The 18,172-nt window shown below is 44.5% G+C and overlaps 1 protein-coding gene across 4 annotated transcripts in view; it reads right to left on the minus strand.

The window, feature by feature from the left end:
- Positions 1 to 1,492: 1,492 nt before the first annotated feature.
- LOC142584913 (kunitz-type serine protease inhibitor bitisilin-1-like) overlaps positions 1,493 to 18,172 on the minus strand; it is a 64,790-nt gene continuing 48,110 nt past the window's right edge. For all 4 annotated transcript variants that reach the window (XM_075695262.1, XM_075695260.1, XM_075695259.1 and 1 more), the window contains 2 exons: positions 4,952 to 5,182; positions 1,493 to 1,593 (listed from right to left, as the gene is read on the minus strand). In XM_075695262.1, coding sequence (XP_075551377.1) covers positions 1,553 to 1,593; positions 4,952 to 5,182 — 272 coding nt within the window. In that variant the 3' untranslated portion in view covers positions 1,493 to 1,552. The remainder of the gene's footprint in view (positions 1,594 to 4,951; positions 5,183 to 18,172) is intronic.

Consider the following 18,172-nt stretch of genomic DNA (forward strand, 5'->3'; position numbering starts at 1 on the left):
ATCGGAAGTGAAGGAGGAGAACTATATTTTTATTTTCTAAGCACGTTGCCTTTTCTCCGCCCGGCAGTGATTTTTGTACGCGCTTTGAAGTTTCGTGATCATCAAAGTAGAAAGCGAAAATGGCCGCTCGCTATGAATGTTTGAAACGCCACTTTCGGGCCCTTTCACACCGCTCATACAGACAGTTCGCCTACGGACGTGGAGGACGAGAACTATATTTTATTTTTCTAAGCCGTTCAATTTTTTCCAAAGATGCAGTAATCATTGAAAACGCTCCGAAGTTTCGCGATCGTCAAAGTAGGAAGCAAAATGGCTGCCTCCGGAAGCGGCGCTCGCAAATTTCTTGATTCCAGTGCATCTGTGGCTCATTTCATGATGGATGTAGTAGCAGTGAGTCTGAGGAGGCTGGATTTTCGCCGCACTTTGAGAGCTACGACGACACAATCCAACCTGGAAAATCGGCGGCCGCAGCCCGGCATGCCCAACTGCATTGCTTGCAGATAGTTTTGTAGTGGAATACTTGTTAAATGAAACATTACATTATTTTCGGAGATAGTGCCTATTAGAAGGCAACACATTTTGCATATCTCACAATTTTCGTTACACATTTTTCTTTCTAGATACAAGCGTGTCTTTACAAGCTTTGTTCTATGTTATTCCACGAGTTTGATTCTGGCAATTTATATTATTTTTATGACGTGCACCTCATTAATAAATACCGCATGCGTGAAAAGTGCATTCATTCTGCCTTTTGTTTATGTATTACATAAAATATGCATTGCAGTAGTTCCTCCAGAAAAAAGAATCTGGCGTAATCTACAAAAGCACCTATTTTCCCCATGGTAGGTAACGAGTCAAAGAGCAGTGCCTATTTTAGTTGTCTAGGTATTTCTCTGGTATACCTAAAAACCAGCAGCATGATAGCGTCGAATGATGTACCTTGACACGTGGGTTCTCATTTTTAATATAAGAAAGAAAGCAAGATAATTCTATAGTTTAGTGCCCCCTCCTCTCGATTCTCTCTTTTTCTTGTCCGAGTTACATGTGCCTCCAGATGCTAGAAGCAAAAGGAAGGTGCCGTACGCCGTCTATAGGTTTTATTAAAAACTTATCTCTTTCTCTCTCTCCTTGGTAGAGATGCGCTTCTATATCCTTTATGATTGAGCTTCGCAGCAGTCGCAACGTCAAGCATTTCGAGCCACCTTCCGGTTGCAGGACATCCTCTAAGCTAGATATTATGTCTATGCAATACCACTGTCTTGGTGACTCCAGTATGATAACGAATTAGCGGTGAACGTTATGTTAACAACGTGGGGCATTCTTAAAGATTTTGCTTCCATAGGTACTGCACGCGCATGTAATTCTTATAGTTGTTTTAAAACTTTTGCCTTCTAAAATACGATATGAAGGTTCCAATTAACATTACAAAATGTTGTGCTGTCTTGTAACAGCCAGCTTTTATGGCAAAACTGTTCAATCAATCAACTAAAAGTCCGACGGAAAACCTTTACTTCGAGATCTCAACGCTACTGACAAATAAAGGAGGAAAGCCTCATTTCTTGGCTTCTTTCTCTTCAGAGGTTAATGTGGTTCCTGCAAATAAAAAGTGCATGTAAGTAAATTCAGCAGAACAATTCGTGAGCTAGCACGAAGCACGAGCTGAACGAAGCGACCGTCTATTTTTAGAAAAAGCAGGCACTCTTGCGTTGCGCCGTACTGCGGCAGGTCATATGTATGTCACTGACCACCACATTCTTTTATATGTGTTTGGGAAGAGGAATCTGGGGACAAATTTGAGGCACGTCTGGCTTACAACGCCAGCATATATTAAGGATAGTATTTATTCACTCTTCGAGACACTATTTATTTTAACCTCAATTCGTCAGCGTTTGACATTTAAAAATTAAGATTTCTACTGTCTACGAATACAACCTATGATACCTTGATGGTGCATGCTGGGCGTCCTCTTTAAGCCTTTCTCACATACTGTCTACGAATACAGAAGTTCTAAATTAAAGTAACACCAGCGAAGGTAAAAGAGCTTTAAAAATTAACCAGTTACTGCATGAGCTTTTACTTCCTTACGAAGAAATTATTCAAGCCTTTGCTTAGACCAGATACGCCTAAATCAAGATCACTTTTATCACTTTTAAAGAAATTAAATTAGATTATGGGATTTTACGTCCCAAAACCACTTTTTGATTATGAGGCACGCCGTAGCGACAGACTCAGGAAATTTCAACCACCTAGGGTTCTTTAACGGGCACCTAAATTCACTTTTCTAAAGAAACGCTTAGTTGAAAGTTTATGAGCAAAAAATTTCGTGTATCACATAATATAAAATTCAGCTATGGGCATATTTTTTGACCATGTAGAAAGGCGCTTGAATGGCAAAGAGCTTGCAAAGAATATCAGGATCATTAAGAAAACTATACACATTGCTTTAAGAGATATAGCTTATTTCTCACAGCTCCAGTTAGTACAAGTTTCAATAAAATTTGGAGATTTCATCGTTGCTTCACACATTCATACTTTAAGTATCAATGGGGGATCACTATTAGACTTTGCTTTTATGTTAATGTTCGCGTTACATAGTTTTTCGTTACATAGTTTTACGCGAACCCAAAGAAAACCACCTTCCTCTTCTTCAAAGAGTTATTTGTTGCTTCTATTGTTGTTAGCATCCGGAGCATGGCAGGTCCCACGCAATATTCATCGTAAACACTGCGGACATTTTAATTTCCTGACCTGTTCTGCAAAAATAATGGTTCCAAGGAAAAGTATAACTCTTGTAAACAATAAGCGCTGCCGCCAAATTAATTTTCCGCTAGGAAAGATATCTCTATACTGTCCTCCACAAAACAACCCATTAGTGCATGCGATATTATATATGATGCAAGAAATATTGCTTGCCTCACAGATACACCCGAATGTATACCTCGACTGAGAGATCATGGTAGGCTATAATAAGAGTAAGAAAATACCCTGGTATCCTTGTGCGATGATTTCAAGTGTGCTATTTTTGGAAATAACCTATTTATTTACGAAGTGCTTGCCCGATGTGTGATGAGCTATCGCCATCGACTTTTTGAGGAAAAATAATCCAAATCCAGTGCTCAAGTCATCAGGAGTTCCGTTTTAGAGAAAACACATATTCCGGATGAACATATAGTATTTTCTTTGTGATCGATTGTAGGACGCTATAACGTAAAGCTATTCCAAACTTTTCTATTCAAATTCTGCAATCAGCCCTCCTCAATTTGTGAAAAAAGTTTGATTTTTGGTACACATCGTCTGTCTGTAACGCGATATCACAATAACCGCGATAGCTTCCCATCTGATATGACGTATAAATAGTGATTGCGCATTATTATTATTATTATTGTTATTATTATTAATATTAATATTTGCTTTGAACACATATGTACAATTAACAGGAAAGGGAAAGCGAGGAGCAGGCTGGCAACTGCCACCGGAAAGGGCACAACGCCTGCCTACTCTTCAGAAGGGAGGTGCAGCAACACAGAAATGGAAGATAGGAAGGAGGGGAGCAAAGAGGAAAGGAAGAGCAACAGGACAAATCTAAATAACAAAGTAGAACACACAGTACAGATTACACACAGTAGGGCCGGTAACTGAATATCACGCTACTACAGAATGTTGAATAAAATAGTTTCGACGCTACAAACGTGAACATAAGTTAGTTAACTCTAGAAAAGTAAGTAGAGCGCGATGAGCATGATCACGTTTAGACGCACAACCACTGGGGTACAAACATTCGTCGAGTGTCGTACAACGCAGGCCAAGGAGATGATAGTCTCTCACTAGCGACATGCGCTGCACACTGAGAGCGAGACATTCAAAGATGCTGAAGTGTCTCGTAGCGACCACAAGACGTACACGATGGGACTCGCCACACGTCGTTGTCTGTATAAACGTTCGTGCACGTTCACACAGCCCACCCTCAGCTTGAGTAATTGTGCTCTAGCGCGTCAAGGCAAGCCTCGACCGCGAACACGGGGCGGGAACGTTCCATTTGCGACGCGCTGGTATGGATGCTGCTTGAGCAGACTGCATGATTAGACCGTACAAAAGAAAAATAACTATTTCTGATTCTACGCTTTTTCGCCATTAGTCCTCTGCTATTGGTCAACATTTTTCGGGCTGCGCCCACTTCGCCTGTCTGTACCGCCACGTCACAAAACCTCGAAAATTCATCGCATCAAAGTGACGTGCATGCCTCAAAGATGCATTAATATGCCGAAAAAAAAAACTGATTTTTTTTTCTGAATAGCCACAGACTGACTCGTTCAGAAAGGATTAAAAGATGGGTGCGCGCCGATCGTTCAGGCACTGGCTACTCCCACCTGTCGGAGAGCATGGGTTTATTTGCGTATAAGAAAGCTTTTTTGCGTGACAATATAACGTTATTAATGCCTTTCAGCACTCTTAGGAGATCGCTCAGCCAACTCTTCTTTGTTGAGGATCCGTTTTAGAGGCATTCTTAACCTTCCGTTGAACGCCGCCGCGGTTTTCAACCAGCCACCGCAAGCTAAGTAACGGGAACGGGACCAATCGCAGACGCTGGCACAGCCCACTTCATCCAGCTATTTTTACTGCGCTGGCTCCGCCGCACCGAAACCCTCTTTACTTGAACGTGCTGCTCGCCTCTTGTCAGCCAATTGGCTACGGGAAGTGGCTCAATGTAGGCAATGATATTCGCTTTGAAAGCAAAGAAAAGGGACTTATAAACGAGGAGAGCGTTTGATTGGGCTTTTCAGACAACGCTGTGGGTCACCTCCCGGTGAATGCATTGACTGTTACGTAAACTTAAAGTAAGGAGATTGGAATAAGAATAAATTGGAATAGTTTAACATTATAGCGCCCCTATTATGCTAGAAGTTCTATGCGTATGATATACGATACACCATGATGTAAGTTATTGCATTACCTTTGGACTTGCATTCCTGCTCACATTGCTGACGATTGTCAAAATTGTTTTGATTTCCACTGCAGCCAGCATAGGAAAATTGAAAGCATTCCCCATAACTGCTGTCGTAGTACCACTGAGTGCGACACTGGGGATTACGATCGGTCGGGCACAGCATCCCTGTTCTAACTGGCTGCTTACACTTTTCCAGCTTCAGATCACCCGCTGGCGGTTTGCAGTGAGGGTCGTTATCTGGCGAGAAAAGACGGTTGCGTTAATAATGGAGCTAATGTCATCATCATTGGCATCGATGATCATCACGCGTCACAGTCATCGCCACGAATCTCGGGTAGCTTGGAAAATTAATATAAAGACAACGCCAGTGCTAGCTCACCTGCGGTCACGTCCTCCCACATTTTGTGGCACAAACTATAACTCTTTGGTTACGCAATAGCGGCCTAAAGCAAAAAAAAAAATATCTAGCGCATCTATGAAATACTAGTTATTTGGATTTAGATGGCGCGAGAAGGCTTGGGCTATGTTGTTCCAGAGACAGGGCATTAATACTAAAACACTTAAGCGCAAAAAAAGAAGAAATTTGCGCGGGGAAATCAGAATACCAATTTAAAGTTCGCTCAGATAGCCAGTAATTTAAAAAAAAATTCACCTGTTTCTTAGGTCAACAAGCGAATATGCCTTTAAATCAATGTCGAATTCTTTTCTGTAAATTACACAAAAGATGAAACAGCCTATATATTTTTTAATTTAGTACTGGTAAGTACGTCAAATTTGTTGTGCCGTTGTAAAGCGCTCTTCACATCGATTAAGTGAGGGTTGCTCTCCATGTTATGCGTGGAGTTCGTGTAATTGGATTGTGCGTGTTTACGGGGCTACTTTCTGAGTCGGGTGGAGTTGCTCCATGAGGCTAGTTTAGCTAACTTCTAGAAAATACGTAATGCTTCGACAGGCGCAGCCAATTTTAGGCATTTTTGTTTAAACCGAATAACGAGTGGTGTAATGGCGAGGCGGAGTCATGTCTTATACTGGTCAACGATGTTGTTGCAGAAAGTTACGCGCCGTGGTTGCTCAGTGGCTATAACGCTGGGCTGCTGAGCACGTGGTCGCGGGATCGAATCCCGGCCACGGCGGCCGCATTTCGATGGGGGCGAAAACACCCGTGTACTTAGATTTAGGTGTATGTTAAACAACCTTAGGTGGTCTAAATTTCCGGAGTCCTGCACTACGGCGTGCCTCATAATCAGAAAGTCGTCTTGGCACGTAAAACCCCATGATTTAATTTTTTTCCAGAAAGTTAGAAAATGAAGTCGCTGACGAAGTCAAAGTTATTATTTGACTTTTCGAAACTTTATACGTATGCGAACTTGTTCACAATGTAGCGGACATAGTTTCGTACTCTGACTTGTTAGCAAGAAAGCCATATAGGTTCTGAAACGCAAAATAATAAAAATGGCTTGATTATAGCGACTTTTTCATAACTTTCATAATTTTTCACTTTCATTTACATTGACACGACTAGCTCTCGTCAAATTCTTCACAACAATGTTGTTGCATATGTGCCTCGTTGTCGCTTGAATTCCTAGAACGTGCGAGACTATGAGCAACTCTCTTAATGATGTAATTCCTGCTTTAATGAATCAGCATCAACGGTGCGTTGTTTTTCATTTGGTTATATGTAATGATCCACTCAACTGACAACGGAGAATATATTTTATGGAATAACAATTTCAGGCCAATTCTGCTCACTAATAATAATAAATAAAGGAAATTAACTCCGCATATTGCGTTGCCATAAATGATCCGCTCTATCATGCAGAGAAGCGATACATTTGTTCGAATTAGATATGACCGTCATGAGTTAAGAATTTTCTTATACAAGAAAGGGCACCTGTTAACTGCCGCTCTTATAAGAGCAGTACTTTGAATTTCCCGTCAGACCTTAAAACAAGATTGTTCCGTACTAATTTGTTCAATAAAATCACATAGGCATTGATTCTTCTTGGCCAATAATGACACTTACATTAGAGCTACAATGACAAATTTAAGTGCGTAGGGACCTATTTGGGTATGCCCGCAATTCTTGCAACATCGTTTATAACACTAAGGGGGTGCAACTTAGGTGTCGCAGCCTTATAACAAAATCGTTGAGTATCATGCTCATCTAATGTAAACAGGCAAGTCTGCTTTAGAGATTGTTTTCTCGCGCTCCTAAAATGTGTGATAGCACTGACAATTCGAGGCAATGACTGCATTAAAACAACCACTCTGTGAGTTTTTCGGGCACCAGGGCTCTCAAGAGCGCTCTTTGCTTTGCTTTTGGTCAATGTTTCTTTTTGACTGATTGTTCAGATGCAGAAAGTTCATCGAGTGGCATCTCGAGCAATACTAGGTCCTCCATGACCCACACAATTAAACGCTTTACTTGCCAAAACCAGAAAACAGCCTCTCAAGCTAAAAGATGATCAGAACGCTTTACACTCCAAAGATCGCCTCTATCGGGCCCACGAGAGCATTGTTCTGAAGTCGGTGTCTGTGCGGCCACGAAGGTTTCATGGATGGTGCCGTCCCAGGTGCCGGGAGAAAGAAAGGGTCCGAGCGATATTTACGAGATGAGAAAAAAGGGTTTATATGGAAATGAACATGGTTGAGTTTTACAAACGCGGCCCCAATGTCGGAGCACACTACCTGCTAGAATTTTTGCATGTCCGAGCGTCCCTCTCTCACAGCCGTTATGATCCGCTTTTTATGCCGTTTATTTCCCTCCTTCCTTAGTCGAGAGAATTCACTGGCCAATCACAAACGCCAAATCGTTCACCATCTCCCGTTCCCCATCGTTCCATCTCTTCGGTGGGCCTCCTTTCTCCATTTTTGCGCAATACGAGGCAACCACGTGGCCTACTGTGAACCGGCCGTCGACGACTTTCCCCGAGAGTTCTCGGCAGTGATCCTATCATCAATCAGTGGCCTCTTCGTGAGGCGAGGAGGGGGCGACGTTGTTGTGTTGAAGTGAGCTGCCTTGAGTGAACAATCAGGGCGTAATCAGCACCCGTTACAGCTGCGTGTCTGCCGGTGAAGGGTCCTTTGTTCTGAGGGATCGCCAGACACAACAGCACCCCCGCCGCCAGAGGGTGCATAGGGAGGACAAGGTGTTCGATGCAGCTCGGCTGGCTTGATGCCTGCATTGCTCAAAGCCATTGGGACGTAGCTTCCAAGAAGGAAAATCTTCTGAGCAAAGGCGTCTTGATACGTGGGCTATGACTGGACTCGATAAATGCAAGGTGACAAGTTCCAAGGAGCGACCGCTGTCCGCCGCACACAATGCCGCAAGCGCCACATGCAAGCCACCCTCATCTCCAGACTGCACAGATTAAAAAAAAAAAGAAATCCGGCAACCCCCTATCTAAAGGAAAACTGTGAAACCCAAGGCTCATGTTGACCCGGACAAGTACGAAGAAACTTCCAATTATGTGTCCTCGCAAGTAAACACAAACTTGGTTTACGTTATCAAGCTAAATAAGCATGCATTAGAGCTTCTATAGATCAGGAAGGTGAAAGGAGAAATGACCTTCATTCATTCACAGTCCGTAATACTTAGCGCAAGATAGCTACACGATTATTGCATAATGCCAAATTGCGGAATAAACTAAAGGGAAAACCATCTACCACCTTTATCACGTTCCTAAATTGACTGAGTAGGTCTGGCTTATTCCGCCTTTCTTCTAGCGCAGTTCTAAATTGTGCTACAATCAGGCTACGCTCCATCCGAGCAGGTGACCGTATTTATGTGACATACCTTTACATAATATGACGCAGTGTGATTAGAATAAATTACCAAATCGGAATAATAATAATAAAAACTTCAAAAAAATCGTGCTAACTATCCCGAACAAGTAGCAATCGAAATTACACTGAGGCTTTTTATATTCAGCTTGCATGTTCGTGTAACTAAAGAAGCGAAAACGCTGACGCTTTCCTTTCTCGAGCGTTTAGCTGCCACGCTTTCATGAAAGTAAACATCAAACCAACTTGAGCCAAAAATGCTAATGACCTAACAAAATTTTGTGGTTTTCCTTGTGCTTCTCAAGCGTTAACCCGCGACTAAGCTGAATACAAAATGAATACAAAAGAACAAAACAGTTTGCAACTCGTCTTTCTGATTTCTTTATTCTTGGGCCTCAAACGCATCCCTTCAGACGAGCTCGAGAGGGTCGCGCATTCCGGTGTTTTCGCAAGGCATGGTCTCTAAGAAGGAAAAAGCCGCTAATTTGCCTGACGTACCTCCTAGCTGCGACTTTAGAAGAACAGCCACCGCGTACTAGGAGAGTGATACATTCACAGGCCCGCGCGCACAACCTTTTCTTAGGTGCTAGGCAGTTGCCTTTCTTTACTCGTGCGAGTTAACGGCGCTTATAGCAACCTACAGGACGCTTCCCTTTGTCCCGCTGCTTACAACGAGACGTCCGCAATGCGGTTAGGCGACGGTTACTGCGCCTGAATCTTCGCGAAACTCTCCTTTTCGCGACGAGCGTCACGCCGAGCCCCGATTTCCGCAAACGCCTAAGCTTGGAATTTATCATCCTTCGCTTTTTTGCAATCTCCGGCTGGATCCTGACCTTCGTGCATTTGTCTCTATCTCATTTCAGACGTTCGATTCTAAACGCCTCGACCGCGTCCGCCTTTCTCCTCTTATATATGCTGATGCCTTTTCTTCATCATCTGTTCTGTCCTATCCGAACAGCCACAGGTGACCTTTTCTGGCAGGCTCGCCGAACTTGCCGCCACCGTACACACTTGGTATAAGGGGCCCTCCGTTTCTTGTGCGGGAAAACCACCGCTCTCTTTGTCGACGGCCTCCTCCTCGCTTCCGGCTACTAACACTTTTGACTCGTCACTGCACGCAGATGCCTCGGGAATAATTAATTCCATGGTCCTTGACCGCTGCTCAATAGGAGATACTCCTAGCAGTCTCCGAATCTCCTCCCGTGTTATGGCCCTGAAAGCTCCCATAATGGAGAAGGATTCTACTCATTCCGTCAGTGTTTGCTCCGACCCATTCTAAGAGCAATAGCTTACTTGCTCCGGCAAGCTGGCCGAAATTGTGGCCTCCGTACACACTTGGCTGTTACGCTTACGCCGTAGCTTAAGGGAGGTGTCGTATAAGCGCTTTCCAACCATAGAGCAAGGCCGCTTCCAAGGTCGCCTATTTTACGCGCGGCTCAGAACTATTCTTTGGCAGCCCGTCCTGCCACTAAGCATTTGCCTTTGAGCGAAAGTCTCTGTCAATGCACCCTCCTCACATCCGACGTCCCAGCCTTGCGCGGCGCTTCAGTACCTGCTGCGTCTCGTTCGGAAAGACTTCTCCGACGCATGAGACAAGCAGCTGAGACCGTGAACTGTTGGGTGTGCCTCCCTCCATACGCGACTAGTGAATTCGCGGTAAGCGCTGGACGTTTTTTTATTTTCTTCTTTTATTTTTTCCTCTCTACCTTTAAGCGTTCTTTAATTTCGCCTAAAATATATCGTGTACATAGCCGCGTTCATGGCCGCTTGCGTACGGGTGACTCCGAAACCACGATGTTAGCACCATTGAGAAATACTGTGCCGTGCCAGCTGCCGCGATCATCAGTACACGTATACCGCGAATAACTCAAGCATGCTTTCAGGCATTTGAGATATACTAAGTGGACTTAAACTGACTCTACTGACATGCCTCACACTCTCTTTTTAGAGAAAGCCTCCCCCCCCCCCCAGAAAGAAAGAAGATTCTAGCGCTAATGGAAGAGAAAAAGTAATGAGAAGGTTTGCTGTATCACGCAAAAAAAAAAAGAATAATAACGTAACAACAGCAGTCGCAAAGTTCACATACAGATTGTGATACGAAAAGTCGTAGTTTGCGTCCATTTATTTCTAGTACATTCGCACTTACATTCGTTCTCGCGGGTTTCCGTTTGTACTCCTGTAGATCACAAGCATGTATTCGAAACTGTGAAAGATTGTCGGTACGCCTCTAGGTTTGCCTAGCCGAGGTCACGGCCGTCTGGCACCTGAGATTACGGAACTACAACGCCAGAACCGCTTAGAAATCTTTCTATTATCCTGAGTTCCGGCTATGGGGCATTTGTCCAATATATTGGACATCACATACTCCGCCACTACTTAGGCCGCAGAATGTTTTAGCCCGTAAAACGGAATGTTCAATTATTTTAGACGCCTACTAGTGCTACCTGTGAAGATTTGTTGAAAATGCATTAGTAGTTTGCCAGCAGGGGTGTTTGCAATGTCGGCATTCAGCAGCACGGCTTGCTACGGCGACCGCCGGAAAAGTAAGTTCTATTTCTCATACTTTATCGCTCGTTCTTTTTCTGTGATGAAATTTTGATTAAAAAACAGAGTTTGCAATTTTGAAGCCATTTTTAACATTAAATTTGCCCTTTGCTACTGCATACCCACTACCCCAAGAATGACCGGGTAGAGTTCCAGTGTCGAACATATTAGACATCATGCTGTGCTAAAACAGCCGATAATTGCGAAATACTAAAATTCACTTTTCGTCTCTGCAACGCAAACATAAATTTCTGAAAAGCTCCCAAAAATTGTGAACCTTAATACACCTCGGCATTCAGGAGGCTATATTGAGTTACTCATCGCTATCAGGAAAAAAAGATCTATAGCAGATAAATCATATAAGTTTTTAGGCACGTAGGGCCCTCTGGGCTGTACTTGTCGGCGATTAGGTAGCCTCGCCGCCTACAGGATTATCTGACTGAGCTATGTCGAATCCTCAGTTGCAATAGTCAGAAGTTGGAATCGTTCTATAAGTTTATTTTTTAATTTGACGATGTTGAGCTTGAAATTCACCTCTTCCAGTGCACTACATCTGAAGGCTTGGAGTGACGCCTGACATCGGCAGAAGATGCCGAGAGCGAGTGGGGGTATACGAATCCAGGTAGAAACAAATCAGGAAGGCCCACCAAGCTTCAACACAGACATTCCCTTACCAGAACAGGAATTGGCCTCCCTGGCGCAGTATTCGGCCACTGCCTACCAAATGATTCGTACAATTAACCCATGGCCCTCAGTTCCCAGCAGCTGCGGAGCACCTGACCAAGGCGGTGGTAAGACCTGTAACGGAGCAGAGGGGCTAATCTTTGGGCCCGGACAGGCCGCCAATGGAAACTGACCCTGTCAACCTTTGATTGCCGAACTCTGTCGAGTGAGACTAGCTTAGCAGGACTCTTTGAGGAACTATCATACATTGTTTGGGATATCGTCGGCCTTAGCGAGATTAGAAGACCTGATGAGACTTATGCATTGCTGAATAAGGGCCATGTCCTCAGCCACAGAGGTCTCCAGGATAAGAAGCAATACGGCGTAGGATCCCTAATTCATAAGGATATAGCGAGCAACATTGACGAATTATACAGCATTAATGAGAGGGTACCTGTAGTCTTAATCAAACTTAATAAGAGGTATAGATTAAAGTTAGTACAAGCCTACGCTCCAACATCCAGTCACGATGATAATGAAGTAGATCAGTTTTATGGGGAAGTTGAATTAGCGATGAGAAAAGTGCAAACTCAGTATACAGTAGTAATGGGCGACTTCCATGCAAAAGTGGGAAAGAAAAAGCAGGCTGCTGAACAAGCAATTGGCAACTACGGCGTCGATTCTAGGAATGCTAGAGGAGAGATGCTGATAGAATTCGTAGAAAGGAATAAGCTTCGAATAATGAACACGTTTTTCAGGAAGCGTAGAAACAGGAAGTGGACCTGGAAGAGCCCTAATGGTGCAACAAGAAATGAGATTCATTTCATACTTTCTGCTGATCTCAGCATAGTACATGTAGAAGTGATAGGTGGGGTAAAGTGCAGTGATTATAGGTTAGTGAGGGCTGGCGTTCACCTCAATTTGAAAAGAGAAAGAGTGAAATTGGTCAAGAAGAAACAGGTCAACCTAGAGCAGTAAGGTTAAAAGCAGACAAATTCAGGCTGGTACTTCAAACAAATATGCAGCCTTTGAACAGAATGAACAATATGACATAGCGATAATGAATGAAACCGTAACTATGCTGGCTTCAGAGGCTGCAATCGAAGTGAGAGGCAAAGCAGCAAGGCAAGTAGTAGGCAAGCTCTCCCAAGTAACAAAGGACCTAATAAACAAACGACAAAAAATGAAAGTGCCCAACTGAAGAGATAAGATAGAATTCGCGGAACTGTCAAAACTGATCAACAAGGCGAAAATAAGTGATATTCAAAACTATCACGTCAGAAAGACTAAAGAAGCCGTAACAAAATGGACGCAGCCTGAAATCAGTGAGAAAGAAACTTGGCATAGGACGAACCAAGATGTACGCACTGAAATATAAGCAGGGTAATATCAACAGCAACCTCGACTATATAGTAAAAGAAGGAGAAGAATTATATACTGACCTGTACAGTACCACAGGAGTCAGGATACCTCCATTAGAAACAGTAATGAACAGGATACAGAAATTCCTCCTATAACTAGCGATGAGGTCAGAAGGGTCTTGCAAGACGTGAAATGAGGAAGAGCGGCAGGAGAAGTTGGAATAACAGTCGATTTATTAAAGGATGGAGGAGACACAATGCTTGGAAAACTGGCGGCTCCTTATACGAAGTGTCTATCGACTGCAAGGGTCCACAAAAAACTGGAAGAACGCAAATATTGTACTAATCTACAAAAGGAAGACGTTAAAGAATTGAAAAATTATAGGCTCATTAGCTCACTCCCAATATTACATAAAATAGTTACCAAAATAATATCCAATAGATTAAGGGTAACACATGACTTTAGTCAACCAAGGCTGGCTTCAGGAATACCCGCCGTGGTTGCTATGTGGCTATGTTGTTGGGCTGCTGAGCACGAGGTCGCGGGACCGATTCCCGGCCACGGCGGCCGCATTTGGACGGGGGCGAAATGCGAAAACACCCGTGTACTTAGATTTAGGTAAAGTTAGTTAAAGAACCCCAGGTGGTCAAAATTTCAGGAGTGCGCCACTACGGCGTGCCTCATAATGAGAAAGTGGTTTTGGCGCGTAAAGCCCCATAATTTCATTTTTTGGCTTCAGGAAGAGATACTGTACAATGAATCGCATCCATGTCATTAATCAAGTAATCGAGAAATACGCAGATTACAATGAGTTTCTGTATATGGCTTTCATAGATTACGGAAAGGCATTTGATTCAGTAGCGATACTAGCAGTCATAGATGCATTACGTAATCAAGGAGTACAGATAGCTTACGAAAATATCCTGGAAAATACCTACAGAGATTCCACAGCTACCTTTGTTCTACACAAGAAAAGCTGGAAGATACCTATAAAGAAAGGGGTCAGACAGAGATACACAATCTCTCCAATGCTATTCACTGCGTGCTTGGAAGAAGTATTCAAGCTATTAAACTGGGAAGGCTTAGGAGCAAGGATTGACGGCGAATATCTCAGCAACCTTAGGTTTGCTGATAACATTGTTCTATTCAGCAACAATGCAGACGAGTTACAACGAATGATTGAGGGCCTTAACATAGAGAGCATAAGAGTGGGGTTGAAGATTAATATGCAGAAGACAAAGTTAATGATGAATAGCCGGGCAAGGGAACAAGAGTTCAAGATCGCGAGTCAGCGTCTAGAGTCTGTGAATTCATAGAAGAATAAGAAAGAAGACGAGGAAGTGCGGAACGAAAGTGCTTGTTCTGTGGTTCTTCAAAGTTGTGCGACTTCTGGATATCAGGAGCTTCCCCGAAGATATCGTCCTAAGGAATGGGAACGGAGGACCTCCGCGCCCTCATGGCAAGGCGAGTCCCGCGGCGGTAGCCCTGTCCGTGGGAAACCGTGACATCAGCGATTATAGGCTTCCCGATTCATCTGACAGCTCAACAGCGGCAGACAGGGAATCGGAGAGTTATTACATGTTAGTCCAATCGCGCCACTTGAAGCGCAAGGTTCGGCAAACGTCAGCAGGCAATGATTCTACTCATAAAAGCAGATGTGACGAACGGGTCTTCTCCTTGGGATACAGACAATCGCTGACCGAATACTTCGATCGAATAGCCTCAGGACATGTGAGAGAGATCCGCTATAATGCTCGGAAGAACATTCGGACGGTGGACGTGAGTTTTCAGGCAGTATTGAAGGCTTTGAAAGCCATTCAAGTAGTTGGCAACATCCCAGTTCGCTCATTCCTAGCGTTCGGCAACGATACCTGCACTGGTGTTGTATCAGATGTGGACATTAACACCAAGGATGAAAACCTGCGATCTCTTCTATCGTCGACAGTGTGAATCCTCGAAATCCACCGATTCGGTCGCTCCCGGTGCATCAAGTTGGTCTACGAGTCAGACTCTTGGCCAGCATCGATCAAAGTAGGTTATGTGAGGCACTCAGTGCGTCCATATGTGCTACGACCGTTACATTGCCACAATTGTTTCAAACTGGGCCACGTGAGTGCTGTGTGTAAGAATCCTACGTCCTGCCGAAGATGTGGTGGTGTTCATCAGGTATACTCTTGTGGAACTGACGCCACGAAATGTGAAAATTGCTCCAGAGCCCCTAAAGCGACATCCAAGGACTGCTCGAAAATGGCAGAGCAGAGACAACTTCTGAAAAAAAATGGTGAGAGAGAACTCCGCGCACAAGGAGGCTGCCGTTTCCGTCCGCAAGAAAAGGCACCGGTTGCGGCAAAGGCGTCGACGCTCCCAGAGCAAGTCCCGGGGGCAAGAGGCACTTCCTTTGAGTACTTGGATGCAAAACGTGCCACAGAGAGAGCAAGGCCGGCACACACAAGGAGCGCCTCCCCCACTACCTCCGCGCCCATCAAGGAATGAAGCGTCATCCACCGTGCGTCCAACCTCTTCGACTGTAGAGTGGCCTTCGGTACCACAAATGGCTTCAGGTGGACATACTACTTCGGCGCTCCCCAAGAGCCTGGGGGGGGGGTAATGAAAGGCTTGCAAATGAAAGGATGATAGTAATGCTTAAACAGCTAGTAAACACTATGTGTATATTGCTCTCCGGATTAGCAACGCCAACTTCATTATCTACTGTGAAGGCGTGAAGTGCAGGTTGCCAAAGACATCTGTAAGAGAGTCACCCGTACCGATATTTCAACATGTCCAACATTATATCGACCGGTGCCACTTCCTAAAGGTGCTCATCTTGACCTTCCTTTCTCGATGCCGGAATCGGAAGCAGCACTTGCTGCTTCGAGACGATATTCTGCACCTGCACCTGACGGTATTTCATATACTGCTCTGTGCCACCTTGGTGTGGAAGGCCGGAAAGTTCTGCATTCGTACTATAACGCCACGTGGGCATCCAGTAAAGTCCCGAAGCCGCGGAAAACCAGCCGTTTGGTGGCCCTCCTAAAGCCAGGAAAATCGCCTTACGAAATGTCATCTTACTGGCCAGTAGCTTTAGCTGTGTCGGTAAAGTGATGGAACGGATGGTGCTCACTATATTAGAATGGTTCATGGAAAAGAATGAGCTTTATCCTTAAATGATGACCGGATTTAGACGAGGACGGTCTGCAATAGATGGGGTCATTGATCTCGTGTCCACCACGATCGCACACGAAAAAAGGCGACACCAACTTGTAGAAGCAGTTTTCTTAGATATAAAATGAGCCTATGACAATGTACTGCACGAAGCCAATCTTGATGCTCTCAGTAATTTGGGCATCGGCGGCCGTCTCTACATGTGGATGGAAAATTACCTAGAGGATCGCACAGTCTTCATGTCTACAAATGATGGCGAAACGAGAAGACACGTTGTGGTCCGTGGAGTGCCTCAAGGAGGAGTGCTCAGCCCGACTCTTTTCAACGTTGCCCTTATTGGCCTTGCGGAAATAATTCCTGATACAGTACGCATCAGTACCTATGCAGACGACATATGCATATGGGCGTCCGAAGTCACGCGACCGCAAATTCTTGCAAGATTGAAGCGAGCTGTTTATTTAACGTCTCAGTACCTGCAGTGCCAAGGACTGCAACTGGCCCCAGATAAGTGCGCTGCGATAGTGTTCACACGGAAACTTATGTGTTGATATCCAATTATGATCAATGGCAATGTCATCCCATATGTGACCCACCCCAGATACCTCGGCGTTGTCATTGACCGCGGTGTTTCATGGTCGAAGCATGTGGCAATGTTAAAGGAAAAAATGAACTGGGCTTGCTCAAGTTTTTCGCTTTCTGGCTGGTATGAAGTGGGTTCCATCTGAGCATTCACTACTCCGGCTGTACCAGGCTCTCTACGTCGGCTACATTCGGTATAGCCTGCCAGTTTTATCATGTATGAGCCGGTCATTTTTGCGTACGCTGGAAAGTGCGCAGGCACAGATGCTGGAAATATTTCTCGGTGTTACACGTTGCACCTCAACCTACGGAACAATTGAGGATGCTCGCGTCACCCTTTTACCTGTCTATATGCGATGCGAACGTCTTCGGGTACTCCTGCACTGCTGTGCAATCATGGACGCCACCCCTTATCGACACTTCCCGACACACGGCTGGACTCCACTTTTTCAAGAGCCATTAAATGCCAAGAATCTGCCATACCATCATAATTTGCCCCTGCTGACCTTCCATGTATGCCCCAATGGGTAATGTCCAAAATACGGGTACGTATATCTATTCCCGGAATTTCTAAAAAAATTGCGAATACCCGCCGTCGGCCTCAGCCATTTCACACTTGAATATATGTCGAAAGAATATGACGCCTCGGTGAATGTGTATACAGACGGATCGGTCACGTCGTATGCGTCTGGTGCTGCTTTCGTCGTGCCTGCGCATCAAGTCATTCGATGGTTTCATCTGTGTAACAAGACGACTACAACATCTACAGAACTAGTGGCAATCAGAGAGGCCGTTAAATATATCTCTCGACAGCCTTCTCAAGTATGGACAGTCTTCAGGGACGCAAAATCGGCTCTGCAACTACTTGGAGTGGTGTTGAAAGAAAGCGCTTACAGCGTGTTGGCTCTTCAAACTGCCGAACTCTACACATTAGCGCAAGAAAACGGCCACTACATAACATTTCAGTGGTTCGCAGTCACTGTGGTATACACGGCAACGAAGTGGCCGATGCCGAAGCGAAGAAAACACTCGAAGAACTAGAGTCACTGCTCACAATTCCTTTTTCAAGAGCGGACGCCAACGGCCTCCTCTCCAGCGTCATCCGAAAATCGACAGAAAAGCACTGGGACAATC

The sequence above is a fragment of the Dermacentor variabilis genome, chromosome 6 (genome assembly GCF_050947875.1).
Source record: "Dermacentor variabilis isolate Ectoservices chromosome 6, ASM5094787v1, whole genome shotgun sequence".
Classification (NCBI taxonomy): domain Eukaryota; kingdom Metazoa; phylum Arthropoda; class Arachnida; order Ixodida; family Ixodidae; genus Dermacentor; species Dermacentor variabilis.